The 17175-nt window shown below is 32.8% G+C and overlaps 1 protein-coding gene across 1 annotated transcript; it reads left to right on the forward strand.

The window, feature by feature from the left end:
• Positions 1-13002: 13002 nt before the first annotated feature.
• On the forward strand, positions 13003-17175 carry LOC134683533 (uncharacterized). Its single transcript, XM_063542844.1, has 2 exons — positions 13003-14296; positions 17153-17175. The coding sequence occupies exons 1-2, from the start codon at positions 13003-13005 to the stop codon at positions 17173-17175; spliced, it is 1317 nt and encodes a 438-aa protein (XP_063398914.1).

The following is a 17175-nucleotide window of genomic DNA, read 5'->3' on the forward strand; positions in this document are numbered from 1 at the left end:
CTAATATGTATCCCTTTCCACAATATGATATAAGATATGTTCCATTTTTGACCAAACGGGTATTAAAAATGTTGCGAAAGTAAAATCACATAATTACTGCGATACGAGGAAAATTAAAAACGGAATGTCCCTAAACAAATGGCAGAGTCAAAAGCTAAAACACATCAAAGGACAGGATAACTACTGTCATATTTCTGACACTTGGTACAGGAATTTTCTAATATATTAAATGGATGATTAAACCTGCATTGTTTTATAAACCTCTAACTTGTATGATAGTTGCATCAAAATTCTTTATATCAACAACGATGTATGATCGAAACGGACAGACATTATAAAAATATATATCAACAAGGTTTTTCTTTCATAATTCAATATCACCTTTCTTTCATAATTAAATGTCACCCCATCGCTATATAATGTTCTTCATCCTCTCTTTCTACTCTTTCAAATGGCACTAGCTAAGCCGCACTGACCACGCTCCATATAGTGTACACGTTTTGTTCCCATTATGTTGCTATTGTTCAAAAACATTCGTTGATGTATATATTAACTGTATTTTTTTATTTATTTTTATTTATATGATATAAATTATTAAAAAAAAAGTTAAAAGACATGCATCTAACATATTTCAATATTTTTCATTAAATTTATGTTTTTACTGTTTAATTAAATGATTTGTATTCCAAATTTCACTATCTTTCTGTCTGTTGTGCTCAAAGATTCGTTGAGAGGAAAATTACTTTGCTTTGAAATTCACATCCCCTCAGATAATTTAATGTGTCGACATAACGGAAATTGCCTTGCAGAATTGGTAAGAGTTTTCAACGTTAAACCATATTTTACTGAGCTAGTATAATCACGTGTGTTTGAAAGCATAGAAACGAGGTTGACATTAGTAGGAGTGACCCTGGTTACCCTTAATCATACTTTTGTTTAGGGTAAGGGTTATACAGGGTTAGGACAGGAGTTATTTATTAGTTTTTGTGTACCATTGAAAGAAAAAATAAAGGTTTCTGGATTAACATTGCAAGGCAATAACAATCAAAACCTTGGAGTAAACAAAAAAGACTCACAAAACCAAATGACATTCACATCAACAGTTATAAATAATGATTAAGAAAAAACACGAACTCCAGTAAAAACCGGGAGTGAAATCAGGTGCTCCGGAAGGGTAAACATTTCCTGCACCGTATACGGCTCCCGTTGTGTTATTTATATGTTCAGTTCGTTAATGATGGAAGGTTATTATGACTGAGGAAGAATATCAGATATGATTCCTGACACACTTTTATCATAATGGCCAATCAGCTCATGATGGCGACCGTAAAATGTCTTGAGTGTTGACCTTATAATTTGATTGATTCAATGCCCTGTCTAAGCAACTTTTGAGACAGCAGTATTCCTCGTTCAACAAAATCAAAGTACTTTGAGATAGCTCTAGAATAACGTATCAATTGAGACACTATGCTTCATATGCTGGTGCCGCTGGGATGTTGCGAATGCATGATATCAGCTAACTCTTTTACAGTTTAGAGTACCGTTTTTGTTTACGCTTGGTAAAGCGGTCAATTTTTTATAACAGCTGAAAGCTGTTCACTATCCCACGCTAACTATCGTCTATTAACATGTCCATGTACCAGATATTTAAAAACGGTGTGTTTGTGATAACTACCAAACTTCCATTATCGGCATACTTAATTTGTCGTCTATTTGTCTTATTTTGTATCGTTTGTGTCGACTTTTTCATTTTGATTTTAAATATATCTATCAATCAAAGCTACAAAGATACAATACAATACAATAATCATGTACAAATATTAGACATTTCTGATAACTTTCATCCTTCATCAGTAAGATGACACGTGATTCTTATATTGACATTTGGTTTGTGCCTGACCAGTAACAAGAGCATGTTGTTCAGTGACTGTCGTTGACTCGTGTCCTTCATATTTGTTTTTCGTAAAGTTCTTAGTTTAACATTAGATATATAATGTAAATAATTTTCTATTTGTTTTATGTGTTTGAGCTTTTGATTATGTCATTTAGGAACAATCCATTAAAAATTGTCAGAGGAGTCCGGTATTATGTTACATACATTTTATCACTAAAACAATTAATACGCCTACATTTATTTAAAAAAATGTGTCAACCAAAAAAACTTCAGCACATCTTAATTGTGATTGGAAATTAATTATGTTTTAATATTTGGAAAGGATATCAAAGAAAAGAAAGTTGCTGCAATGAAAGACTACAATGTTAATCTTGTTTCTTTTTTATATATAACTCACAGCAATGCGATAATCCAAGGTCATCTTGATGATAAAACATTTGTTAAAACAGCTGCACTGAAGGAGGCAAACGCTATATTAAAAGATCATCCCCTCTTGATTCTCGTAGCAAAAGGAGGGTCTGGAAAGACACAAATAGCTCGTCAATTAGCATCCATTTACCGAGATGAAGGATACAGCCCGCTATTCTTCCCGGACAAAGATGTAATAAAGTACAGAGATTTAATTTCACTAGCTGAAAAGCATATCATCATTGTTGAAGATCTATTTGGTAGGATAAATATTGACTATTATGAAGATGACCATAGAAATATTCTGGATATTTTATCAAATTGTTTAAAGAAGTCTTCACATTTGAAAATGATATTTATAATCAGAAATGATCCAAAATGCGAGAAAAACATCTTTGCAAATCACAATATATTTCATAAAAAATATATTCTTAATTTGGATAATGATTCGAGACTTTCAGATAAAGAACGCATAAGTATTCTTTTGAGTCATATGAAATATAATTCAATTATATCGTGCAATAGTCCAGTTAAGGTAGACCTATGTTTTCTCTTAGAAGCATTTCCGTGCTGTTCATCGGGTTGTACTGCTGACGTTAAAAGGTTGCCATGTGGTAAAATTCAAATATGTACTGACACAATCTATCAATGTTGTTTGAGTGATACATATGTAGGATTTCCTGAAACATGTCGTATGTTTTTCAGCGATAAATTACTGACATTTCTTGGTGTTGCATATTTCCGTAACACTAATAAAGCCTTAGTTAATAAGATCAACGACCTTTTCTCAAAAAGCTTTGATAAACTATCATGTCGATATCAATACAGTGTTTTGGTTTATACTGCCTTGAAATGTAATTTCCTCGATAACAATATTTTAGGAAGGCATATAGAAAAAGCTAAATTGTTCAAGAAGATATTTTTGATATTTAAAGAAAAGGGAAAAATACGAAAAACATTAGTCCAACAAGCTATACGTAAACTTGAAGGAGGATATCTTATCAAAAGCTCACAGTATAGTGAGTTTCATCTGGATTGTTCTGTACTTCCAAGAGGAAATGCTTATATGATAAAACATCAAGCAGTTCACGATGCTGTTCTTGTCTCATTTGGTAATGAACGTACCGACATTTTACTCGATATGGACATCTGCGATCTTGGATTCCTTTTGAACTATATCAGACCAAGCATCAAACCACCTGATGCTAATTCTTCCGTCATTCATGTTAATCCTAAGCTAGTCCTTGATAAGTTCTTTCATTTTCTTGAGATCGATATAAATTGCAACATAGCAAATTATAAAACATTGTAGGTATATTCAATCCATGGCATCCTATGCCAGTTGATGATGAAGATGATGAAGACGATAATCAAGAACAAAGACAGTTTGCTGGACGTGATCTACATAAACATAGTAATGACGCAAATATACCATATGACGAAAAAGCAGGTGAAAATTGCAGTGATAAAGGTACCAATGATGTAAATGTCTTACAGGATGTACAAACAGGATATACTGGCAGTGATGACGGTGCCGCAGACGACGAATTTGACGAATATGAAGATCAACAATTTAATGAATTTGTCGATCGATTTGTACGTGGTTATTCAGAACAGATAGGGGAATATATTCGAAAATGCATAATTGAAAAGAAACATGTTTCATTTGTCAAAACCTTTCTTAAAAGACTTTCAAAACTGTCACCACCACCACAACATCAAATTACGAAGTTTCTTAATGGACTAACTGGGACAACATCCCTAATGCGCCTTGAAATGAGGAACTCAAAAGTCACGTGTAAAGAAAAAATCTCTGTGTAGTGATATTGGACATGTTTCTATTTTTAGCAAATGACTGAACTTAATTATTTGTGGTGATTAGGAAAGTAGAGGAACATAGAATAAATGTGTAAAAACTATGGAGCTATTGAATGTGTTCAAAGTATTAAATTTTCAAAGAACTTATTGTGTTAAAAAGGGGATATTTTACCACAAGGAGCCGCATCACAACAGGATGTTCGGGGTTTGCTAATTTACGGAAAAAGTAATCTCACTTCGTACCCCGAAAATTTAACCACATATGTGAAAATGTCACAGCTTCGAAACAAGCTATCATACATATCCAAGTTAACGATATGGACTGAGCTACAGGAAAAAACGTTACCATTACCGCCTATGTAAAAACAATTAAAGATTTTGACCCAACTAAAAGGGGTACCTGCATGATGAATTTAGCCATCAATTCTGACATCATTCTTCATTTTGCTTTAAATTATGCTGACATAAGTGTCCTTTGTCTACTTTTTAGACCTGAGAGTTCCAATGTAAAACATTGCAAGTTTTATAAAATAGACGATAAATTACTCCAAGACAAATTATGTGCGATTATCGAAGAAGACAAGAAATATAAAAATATTACAGAAATTGGCAATTATTTATACAGAATGAGAGTTGAACAAGGAAATGATGAATTTGTCAATAGATTTTTGGCCAAAATTCTAGGTAAATATCAAAATTGGGATAATCTGTATTAAAATTCGATACCTTATCGATGGTATGTCCGCTATAGGCAAACGCACGGATATTGTTTCTCATTTTAAAGAATTCATGCAAAAATATGTATTAGTCTACGGAAGTTTTAAAGCTATCATTGGCCTTTGGGAAGTACTAAACACTGAAACATTCCAAAGCAGTCAGCCGCTAAGCAATCCACCTTTGATGATTGTTCTAGAAGATAAGTTCAGAAATCACATGCTGTTCGGCACAGATGTAGAGCACGGGGTAGATTATGATATACATACACAGGATTATGGAGCATGCGTATACAATCTCGGTTTGAAAATTCAAGACAACCAATGTATTGATGAGCTGGTACTCAAACTTAATGAAATGCACAAAACCTCTATTCGTGGTCGATATTTATTGAAATTACCTAACAATGTTCACTTCTTATCTTATTTCTATAAACGATTCACAAACTTTAAAATGCGAAAAGATGAGGCATTGCAACTTTTCCCTCTAGGAATGGAAACACTTATTTGTCATACTAAGCGATATAAAGCATTTTTAAGGACAATAAGAGAAGCAAAACGTCATCAGTTAGACGAAGACGATTACTTTGAAGCGTTTGTCAATTTACTTATAAACATTAACATACTCGATCCAAACATTGACCGTTTTGATGCACTTATGTTTATTTAAATGATAGGATATTTCTAAATCACCTTTTCAATCTTTATTTCTGTTGCAGTATTCGTCAAATCAATGTCATGCACACTCGCACGCATGCGCATATGCTAGATTTCATATATGATTTGTTGTTTCAATATGTTTCATCAAATTATATTGGAATTTTATAACAATATTTTACATATTACATTCTTCTTGTAAAGCATAAATGATAAACACAAATGCCAAAGTTTCTAGTTTTTTGTTTAATCCTGGGTAGAAAACTGATGTTCAAATATGGTAAATTGATAGAAAACAAAACCGTATAGAAACCGAAAACCTCGGGAAACACACCAAGCACTAGTATTGGAGGTAAACAAAGAAACAACAGGAATACCAGATTGCAACAAAAACAAACGCTAATACACATAGAAATGAAATCAGATAAGAACTGCCGATTTCCTGACTTGATATAGGATGTTTTTGGTAGGTTGGACCTGGTATAATAGTGTGTAGAACCTCCAACTTTATGGCATTGTTTGAAAATGTCGATAAAACACTACGTGGCAGAAAAACATCACAAATACACAAGAACTTTCATTACTGAGAAACGCACATAACATAATAGCCGACACAACATGCTAATTGTAGAAAAACAACAACTACATATTCCGTCAATGACAAACAGCACAGGATATCAACAACAGTCACACGCTTACGTAACTAACATGGAAACTAGAATATCGAATATTATGTAGAAAAAATGCGCGTCTGGCGTATCAAATCGTAAGTCCACTATTTGTACAACTATTTACAAAAAAATAGTCCCATCAATCTGTGTAAAACAAAAAGCAGTTTTCGATATTAATATTTTTTGTAAATTGAGGATTTGAAACAAACATGAAAGTCCAAACAGTTGATAAAGGCAATTATCAAAAATATAAACGCGCGTTTTTTTTTTTTTAGATAAGTCTTGAATTTACAGAAAATAAAGATATGAATAATAGGACATGTCATCACAACAGTGTCGTATAAAACAGGACTGAAACTGAAATATAAAATGTAAAAAATTCAAAGGAACCCGATATGCATTATGATATTAGATACAGCTGTACATTTTATATGGTGTTACAAGCCAAATTATTTGATAATCAGGCATGTTATGCATTTTATTCAGGTGAATGCCCAAAATTAATCATTTCCTGTTTTGTAAATAAGAACTATGCGTGAGACAAACGTTACTTACTTTAAGTCCATTTGCAAGATATTGTCTTAATCATCAACACAATTATAAATATAATAGTTATTAATCACTTGTTGTCTTTGTAAAAGAAATGAAAAGCATTTTGATACTAGTCATTATCAGGATAAACAATATTAACACAAATCTACCATCATACTTTAAAGATATAATGTTCAATCAGGGTCATCTCCCATTGAATACTATGACGGAATTTATATGTAAATGAAGCAACACTAGTATATCAATGTTTAAAAGTTTGAACTGCATCAAAACAAAACAAAAACAAACGAAGAAACGGAATAATTGATAACAGTTGCCATAATCCTGACTTGTAGCAGGACATTTTAAGAAAACATGGGGGAGAGGGGGTTGAACCTGGTAATATGGCTATCCTATCCGCCCGCTTATCAATTATATGACAATATTAACACCTACCGATTAAATGACAACACTTCTTGACAGAAATACAGTACAGAACACTCAGCACAAACAAATGTATAGATATTTTTTTTGAATAGTACATTACAACATGTTAACCGCAAAATCACAACGGATATCTCCCGTGAATAAAATACAGAACTGGACCCCACACAATGTGCGCCACATGAATGAGCGAACGTCACTAAAATTGACTTGTATCTTTTCACATGTAATCTTGAAGTTCATACAGTTATATGAAATGATGTAAGAAAACAAAAATTATTTTCACAAAAGAGTCCCATTATAACGGTTTTGAAAGGCTATTTTAAATTTATCTTATGACAAAACCATAAATACTTGAACTAATACAATACTTTATCTATGGAATATGTAAATTAATTAGACTATACTGATTAATAAGACATGTGAAATGTACAGAAAATATAGTATTCAAGCCATAACGATTAGAAATAACACAAACATCAAACGTAATATCAAAAACATGAATGACGGATGTGTAATACCGAGAAACGTCGTATAGCATTGTGAATTAACACTTGATAGAACAGTCATATTCGGTAAAAGGTCACGTTACCGAGAAACGTCGTATATCATTACGAGTTCACACTCGGCAGAACAGTCATATTCAGTAATAGGTCACGTTCGATACTTATAATATATTGTTATAAAGCAGCAAGTTTATATTTTACACGGTTTTATTTTTCACATGAACTTTAATTTGTTAATAGTTAAGGTTTTGTTCGCCTCTGCAATCTTATTATAGTCACAAGTATCGTGTACATTCTGCCATATGTTGACTTACTTTTTTTTTTATCTTTTTGATGCCGTAGGCGTATTTGTTTTGTTTTTCTTTTCAAGACATAAGGGAAAGAAGAAATCAATAAAATTGGATTTTTAATTTTCTATGAGCAGGCTTTTTAAAAAACGTTAAGATAAATGATCGATGTTTAAAGACATCAGCACATGGGCAAATCTTTCTATTAAGTTCTAGATTAACCTTCATCAGGAGACACATCACATTTATGTATTAACTTATGGTGTTTATCAATTGTCTCATAAAAAGAAACATCTTTATTTTATTATGTAAGATGATTGATCAAGCTATGACAAATTAACAGCTTAATTGTTGGTTGGAGTATAACAAGTCTGACTGTAGTGTTTCATTAATGGGTAACACACACCAGATACATGTAAGATTTAAAACTTCTAAATAAAGGCAACAGTAGTATACCGCTGTTCAAAACTCATAAATCCATGGACAAAAAACTAAATCGGGGTAACAAACTAAAACCGAGGGAAACGCATTAAATATAAGAGGAGAACAACGACACAACACCGAAACGCAACACACACAGAAACGGACCAAGCATCAGACAAAATACCACGAGAATATCAAATATAACATCAAAACCAAATACATGAATTTGGGATAGACAAGTACCGTGCCATGTCTTACCTTAATATCTCAAAAATAAGAAAAAACAAACGACGCAACATTAAAATGCAACACACACAGAAACGAACAATAATATAACAATGGCCATCTTCCTGACTTAGTACAGGACATTTTTAAAGGGGAATAAAAATGGTGGGTTGAACCTGGTTTTGTGGCATGCCAAACCTCGCACTTTAATGGCAAAGTTAAATATAACATTGAAATGACAACATAATATTACAGGACTACAATACAAATAAATAGGAGAACATATTAGACAAAGAAAAACATGATTAATAGATAACAAAAAGCATCAGGTTTAAAATTCAATACGCCAAAAACGCGCCTCGTCCACACAAGACTCACCAGTGACGCCCAGATATAAAAGATCGAAAGTGAAAAAAGTACAAAGTTGTACAGCACTGAAGATCAAAAGTTGAAAAGGTTGTGCCAAATATGGCATTGTTTTTATGCCCGGGATCAGAAAATTCTTATTATATAGAACAATACATGCTATTGCAAACAGTAAATTTTATCAAATGAATATGAAACAGATATACATAATGAAACTGAAGTGTTAACTAATTACAGAAAACTAAACCCAAATAAATAAAGCTAAGTCCAACACAGAATAGACACACCCGAATCAGTACAGGTGTCAACGCAATTAAAAAAAATGACGTCACATACGATGGCGAAAAGGCATATAGAACAATACTTGCTATTGCAAACAGTAAATTTTATCAAATGAATATGAAACAGATATACATAATGAAACTGAAGTGTTAACTAATTACAGAAAACTAAACCCAAATAAATAAAGCTAAGTCCAACACAGAATAGACACACCCGAATCAGTACAGGTGTCAACGCAATTAAAAAAAATGACGTCACATACGATGGCGAAAAGGCATATAGAACAATACATGCTATTGCAAACAGTAAATTTTATCAAATGAATATGAAACAGATAAACATAATGAAACTGAAGTGTTAACTAATTACAGAAAACTAAACCCAAATAAATAAAGCTAAGTCCAACACAGAATAGACACACCCGAATCAGTACAGGTGTCAACGCAATTAAAAAAAATGACGTCACATACGATGGCGAAAAGGCACAAACGTTATGTCACATTTGAATTCATGAAATTTAGAAACAGCATGACGTCACATATGAAAAACTTTAATTAAAAGTAAGATATAATTAGGATTGATTTAAGATTATATTAGAACTAAATACTGATCTTACATTTAAACAAAATGCATATTGCAATACTTATTAATAGCAATTAACTGTAGTATATATATATATATATGTCCAGTTTGTTATGAATCCAACTTCAAACGTAAATAATCGTACAAAATTAAAGATAATTAATAAAGGCGGTGATTAATTTTTCTATCCGTAACACCTAAATATAATAAAAAGACGTCAACACATTTGACAAAATCCGATGAGAATTACAAATATAACATTAAACATTTAAACTAAATACATGAATTTGGGATAAACAAGTACAGAAACACGTCTTATAGTAATGCGAATTCACATTCAGCAAAACAGTCACAATCGGGAATAAGTCACGTTTGGTAGTTAAAACATTAGACGACGTAATGACAAACCACAATCTACCTTGTGGTCAAAATGTCCTCAGCTAGTTTGCTTAAAGACACATCGTATGGATCCACCAATTCGTGATGGTGTCCGTAAAATTTACGAAGTGTCAATTTTAATCGCTTCTCCTCATAACTTTGTTGGAGCAGTTTCTGCGTAAGGAGCACACTCCTGTATATGAAGTCCGTATAGTGTGAACAAGCACGTGAATAACGTATCAATTGTGATATGTAAACACCATACGAAGGGGCAGAGGGTATGTTACTGCTGAGAAATGGGAAATTGATAATTGGGAAGTTGAAATCGTCCCGTTTATCATAGATTTTCGTGTGAAGTCGTCCATCTACGTCAATATTGAGGAAAAGATCAAGGTATAAAGCAGTCCTTCTAGTATCAGTAGTATCCCTAATTTCAAGTTCACTGGGATATATGAGATGTAAGTATTGGCTGAAGTATGGGTTGTTCAATGATAAAACATCATCAATATATCGGAAAGTAAAATTAAAGAATTTCGCAAGGTGCTTTTTCTTTCTGTCTTTTATAAGGTTCTGCTTCATACGAGCACAAAAACAAATCAGCCAGCAGGGGTGCAAAATTAGTACCCATTGGAATACCGACTGTCTGTTGAAATATAAATCCTCCAAACTCAACAAAAAAATTGTCGATCAGAAAGTCCAGCATTTTAATAATATCATCTTCAGTATATTTTCTGGAAGATTCAGTGTGATTCTTCACAAAATATGAATTATTGTATCCCAAAACAAGAAATTTGTATCTACGATTCCCATTTTTATAGAAAAAGCTCTGTTTTATGAGATGGTGAAGTCGATCTTTTAACTGAGCATGGGGATACATATTTGATAATATTATTCACTGGCAAATATGAACTTATACGTTAATGATATGATGATCTTATATAATAATATGATCGAATAAATCTTTTATATCATACATCCCTGGCGAGTAAGATTGCAAACATCTATATATGTTATATGTAAAATCTTATATAAGTTTACCGTTTTCAATCTTATACTCTTCTGACATGAATGATCTTTGACAATATTTATATTCATGATCTGATGCATAACTGACCTATATGATATAACGAATCATAGACTGAACCACAATTTGTTAATTACATAACAAGCTTACATTGACTGGAACCTCAAACACGTCCATTTCAGAAAAAAACTTCAAGAAAGAGATACAAAACTATGAAAATTGTCTGCACGAGGGATTAGGCACATATTCTGGATAGTTGTTAACCTTCGTATACGTTTATCAAAATTGATCTTTCTGTTCCTATATCATAAATAGTTTATCTATCATGCATTATCAATTTTATTACGTCTTCTTCCTGTTTACACTACACGGAGTATTATAATAGATAGGGTCACGGGACTCGACTTTATAATTAAATAGTACACAAAATGTGAGTGTTGGATACATTCTGTCAAATTTTATATATATAAACTCAGTTGTACTTATATATATATATATATATATATATAATGTGTAAAAATAGCAACAATCAACATTCAATCTAATTAAGCGTGGATCAGTTTGTGAAAATAAACTGATACAGTTACTGAATTAAAATTATATAAATGTCTAAGAATATAACTAAAACACACTAATTGATACATTAAAAAGTTCTATTAGATGTTAAATAGAAATACGCAATATTTCGCTAAACAAATTAGCTTCATCAGGCGTGTGCATCTCTCAAGGTGAAATCGGATGCATGACAGAAAAATATTTTTGTAGCTTAATCTATACAAGATTTGAGGGATGGGTGTAACATATTAATTCGGTCATAAAATATGTTTGTAGCTACAACTACATGAAGTTGGAATAAAAGTTTAACTCATTTATAGATGTTCGATTAATTGTATGAATTTTTATAAATTAATTTGTATGATTTCAAGATAACTATGGTTTTGATTTGCTTTGAAATCTTTTTTCGTCTCTCTCATTGAGTACATCAGGTTCAAGAGTTCGTAACTGGTGCATCCAAAATCTCTCTCTTTTTTGTCTTCCTTGTGTATCCCAATTTTGATTTTTCTCAATGATTTGAAATGTGATGTTTTCAAAATCATGTCCTGCTCTTAAAAGGTGTCTTGTAATTGGGCAGTTCCTTTCTTTTGTATAAAATGACCGATGGTTATTTAGTCGGATGTTAAATGGGGTTTCTGTTTCACCAACATATTGTAATTTGCAAGTTCCACACGTTAGAACATAAATGCAATTTTGCGTTTTGCAATTTGATGTTATAAATATGTTGTAATTTTTCTTTGTGACTTTGCTGATGAACTGGGTTTCTATATTGGCGACTTTGCAGCACTTACAATTGCCCCTTCCGCATTGTTTATAACCTCCGATTGTTGATATCTCCCTTTTAGATACTTTGGATGATACTAGAATATCTTTGAGGTTTTTTGGTCTGCGGTAAGCCATAACGGGAGGTGATGGAAAAATCTCGCTTAAGGAGGGATCATTTTCAATAAGACGCCAGTGTTTGTGGACAATTGATGAAATATTTGTCAGATGAGGATGAAAGCTAACAACAAACGGGATTTTATTTGTCTGGGCCGTCTTTTCTTTGTATTCAAGTAGGTTTGTTCGTTCTTTTTCGTTTGCTTTTCCGAAAGCTTCTGAAATACTTTTGTTCTTATAACCTCTTGATTTGAGTTGCTGTCTGAGTTGCCCTAAACGATGGTTTAACTTTGATTCCGATGAACAAATCCGTTTTAATCTGATGGCTTGGCTGTACGGAATGCTCTGGAATAAATGAAATGCTTTCTACACCACCAATGTCCATTACTAACGGAGACATGGATTTAATCAAGAAAAGATTATCCGATATTGAAAGAATAGAAAGTCAAAATTACAAAACCAAGCAACAAAATAAATTTGCCAGAGATGGTCTTAAACAATTTTCAAATTTTGATACAGATAATATTTTAAAAGAGAGTAAGTTAAAACAACCAAGAAAAAGACGTTTTAAAAAACGGACACGACCTGCGGAGAATAATTTAGTTGTTAATCTATCGTCAACAGAATTAACCAACTCCGAAGAAAAATTATTAAGTAGAGGTCTTAACTTCTGTCCTATACCAGCAAACATTAACAACCTACAACTGGAGACAGATGTGGATCAATTTGCTAGACGCCTTCGCCTAAAAGAACATTTTAATAGGCAACACAAAAAAAACTTACAAGAAGCCGGAATGAATGATTCGGAATATGAGAGTGATAAAGAGGACAAGTGCATCCCAAGATTTAAAAAGAAAAGCGAATGGAATCCACCAAGGAGTAAGAACGACAATTTAGAATCCTTTATTTCATCAATTAAAACTGAAGTAAAATCATCAGTCAGTGGCAAACATTTAAGGAATCTCTCTGAACAAGAAAGCCAGGCCATAAATAATTTAAAAAGCCGTGATGATATTGTTATTAAACAAGCAGACAAAGGAAGTGCAGTTGTAGTGATCAACAAAACCGACTACATTGAAGAAGGGAATCGTCAGCTTTCAAATACAAAATTTTACAAACATTTAGAAAGTGATCCTACAAAAGAAATAAGTAAACAAATTAATGAGGTCCTTTCAGACATGAACAGCAAAAAACATATTGATGATGACACGTACGACTATCTACGACCTGATGAAACCTGCACAGCCGGTCGATTTTACTTGCTCCCAAAACTCCATAAAGAAGGGACTCCGGGAAGACCGATAGTATCTGCAAATGACCATCCAACCGAAAAAATATCTGAATTCGTGGATTACCATCTCAGACCACATGTTAGAACAATGCCATCTTACATTCAAGATACTACAGATTATTTGAAGAAAATGGATTCATTAAACCCCTTACCAAACAACACAATTTTGGTATCGATGGATGTGTCTTCTTTGTACACAAATATTCCCAAAAATGAAGGAATAGTCGCTTGTGAACAGGTATGGAACAATCGTAAGGATAAACATCCCCCAACAGACTGTCTGGTTCAGTTGCTGAGACTAGTGCTTGAAAACAACAATTTTGTATTCAACGACCAGCACTACTTGCAGGTTGACGGTACCAGTATGGGAACCAAAATGGCACCTTCTTTTGCCAACATTTTCATGGGGAGTCTCGAAGAACGCATCCTTTCGAATGTACCATACAAACCCTTGTCTTGGCTCCGTTATATTGATGACATCGACATCAAATGGAACGAAACTGCAGAACGCCTGCAAGAATTTCTCGATTTCTGTAACAACTTTCATCAATCGATCAAGTTCACATCTGAAGTTTCAAATGAGAAAATTGCGTTTCTCGACACCACCATAACTTTAGAAAACGGAGTCATGACAACAGACCTTCACACCAAAAAAACTGATAAACACCAATTTCTCTCTCCGAAGAGTTGTCACCCGAAACACTGCTCCCGGAGCATTCCGTACAGCCAAGCCATCAGATTAAAACGGATTTGTTCATCGGAATCAAAGTTAAACCATCGTTTAGGGCAACTCAGACAGCAACTCAAATCAAGAGGTTATAAGAACAAAAGTATTTCAGAAGCTTTCGGAAAAGCAAACGAAAAAGAACGAACAAACCTACTTGAATACAAAGAAAAGACGGCCCAGACAAATAAAATCCCGTTTGTTGTTAGCTTTCATCCTCATCTGACAAATATTTCATCAATTGTCCACAAACACTGGCGTCTTATTGAAAATGATCCCTCCTTAAGCGAGATTTTTCCATCACCTCCCGTTATGGCTTACCGCAGACCAAAAAACCTCAAAGATATTCTAGTATCATCCAAAGTATCTAAAAGGGAGATATCAACAATCGGAGGTTATAAACAATGCGGAAGGGGCAATTGTAAGTGCTGCAAAGTCGCCAATATAGAAACCCAGTTCATCAGCACAGTCACAAAGAAAAATTACAACATATTTATAACATCAAATTGCAAAACGCAAAATTGCATTTATGTTCTAACGTGTGGAACTTGCAAATTACAATATGTTGGTGAAACAGAAACCCCATTTAACATCCGACTAAATAACCATCAGTCATTTTATACAAAAGAAAGGAACTGCCCAATTACAAGACACCTTTTAAGAGCAGGACATGATTTTGAAAACATCACATTTCAAATCATTGAGAAAAATCAAAATTGGGATACACAAGGAAGACAAAAAAGAGAGAGATTTTGGATGCACCAGTTACGAACTCTTGAACCTGATGGACTCAATGAGAGAGACGAAAAAAGATTTCAAAGCAAATCAAAACCATAGTTATCTTGAAATCATACAAATTAATTTATAAAAATTCATACAATTAATCGAACATCTATAAATGAGTTAAACTTTTATTCCAACTTCATGTAGTTGTAGCTACAAACATATTTTATGACCGAATTAATATGTTACACCCATCCCTCAAATCTTGTATAGATTAAGCTACAAAAATATTTTTCTGTCATGCATCCGATTTCACCTTGAGAGATGCACACGCCTGATGAAGCTAATTTGTTTAGCGAAATATTGCGTATTTCTATTTAACATCTAATAGAACTTTTTAATGTATCAATTAGTGTGTTTTAGTTATATTCTTAGACATTTATATATATATATAAGTACGTCTGAGTCAATAACACTTCTACAACAGATTTATCCATCGGATCGCCATCAATGATGGTGATACATGGCTGCTGTGAAAATTATGTATATACAACTCGTCTAAACATCAACCAAAAAATGTTAGATCTGTAAATTTGCTTTCGCAATTTTTTTGTTCTTCCCTCACCGGGATTCGAACCCGTGCTACTGTGCTATCGTGACACAAAATCGCCTGCACTGCAGCCGTCCCACTAGACCACACGACCACCTGGGCTCTACTAAAATAAAGCTTTCGATAACCGTGCCCATGCCTAATATATCATGTACTGTAGTACAACGCTAGATTAAAACTGACGAGGAAAGGTAACACACGGCCACCAAAAGCGTTATTTTCGACGGAAACACCTCAATTCTAATTGTATGACGATCTACGTTGACATACGTATTAAGATTTCATACAATTCATTCTTGTCTACAAAGAAAAATATATCATTATACTTCATATATACATTATATTTACTCTTTTAAAGAAACATGTAAATATTTGCTAATAAAATCACGCAATGATTATGTTGATCAAGAAGTAATTAAATAAGATATTCGAGATGTAACAAGTGCAACATCCAGATGTACATAATTTGCATAATCAATTTGATAAACGAAGAAAAACAAAGTCTGTTACAAATCATTGTTGCAAAACTCGTGATTTAAGTAATTAAATTAGCCTTAACTTGCAAATACAACGAAAAAATACTTTTATAAAAAATATCATAACAAAATGATATGCAACCAAATTAATGAAAGAACACAGTTTCTATAAACGATACTCAACATCTATAACAGGCAAATGTATTTGTAATAATGATCAATATTAAAATAAGAAGATGTGGTATAATAGCCAATTTGACAACACTCAACTAGAGACCAAATTACATAGAAATTAACAACAATAAGTCATTGTACAGACGTCAACAATAAGCAAATCCCTTACCGCATATTAATGCAGCTATATCAGACGTAAAAACATATCAAAAGAATGGTTACAAACCATATGTCATATCTTCAATGACAGAACAAAATTGTATATTCATGAATAAAAGAAAAATCACAGTATCTTTAAACCTTACTCTGATACATTTTTACCAGGCAAAACAAAAATGTATTAATCATTAAACATGTTATAAAAGAATGATCTCAACATATACAACTTCTGTTGATGGCATCCCTATCACCAATGTCAGGAACACATATTATATTTATGAATAAAGGAAAGATCGCAGTTTAAGAAAACCATACTCTTTTATCTCTATCAGGTAAATATATGTATATTTAGGATTAGAAATGTTAAAAGAATAA

The sequence above is a fragment of the Mytilus trossulus genome, chromosome 9 (assembly GCF_036588685.1).
Source record: "Mytilus trossulus isolate FHL-02 chromosome 9, PNRI_Mtr1.1.1.hap1, whole genome shotgun sequence".
NCBI lineage: Eukaryota > Metazoa > Mollusca > Bivalvia > Mytilida > Mytilidae > Mytilus > Mytilus trossulus.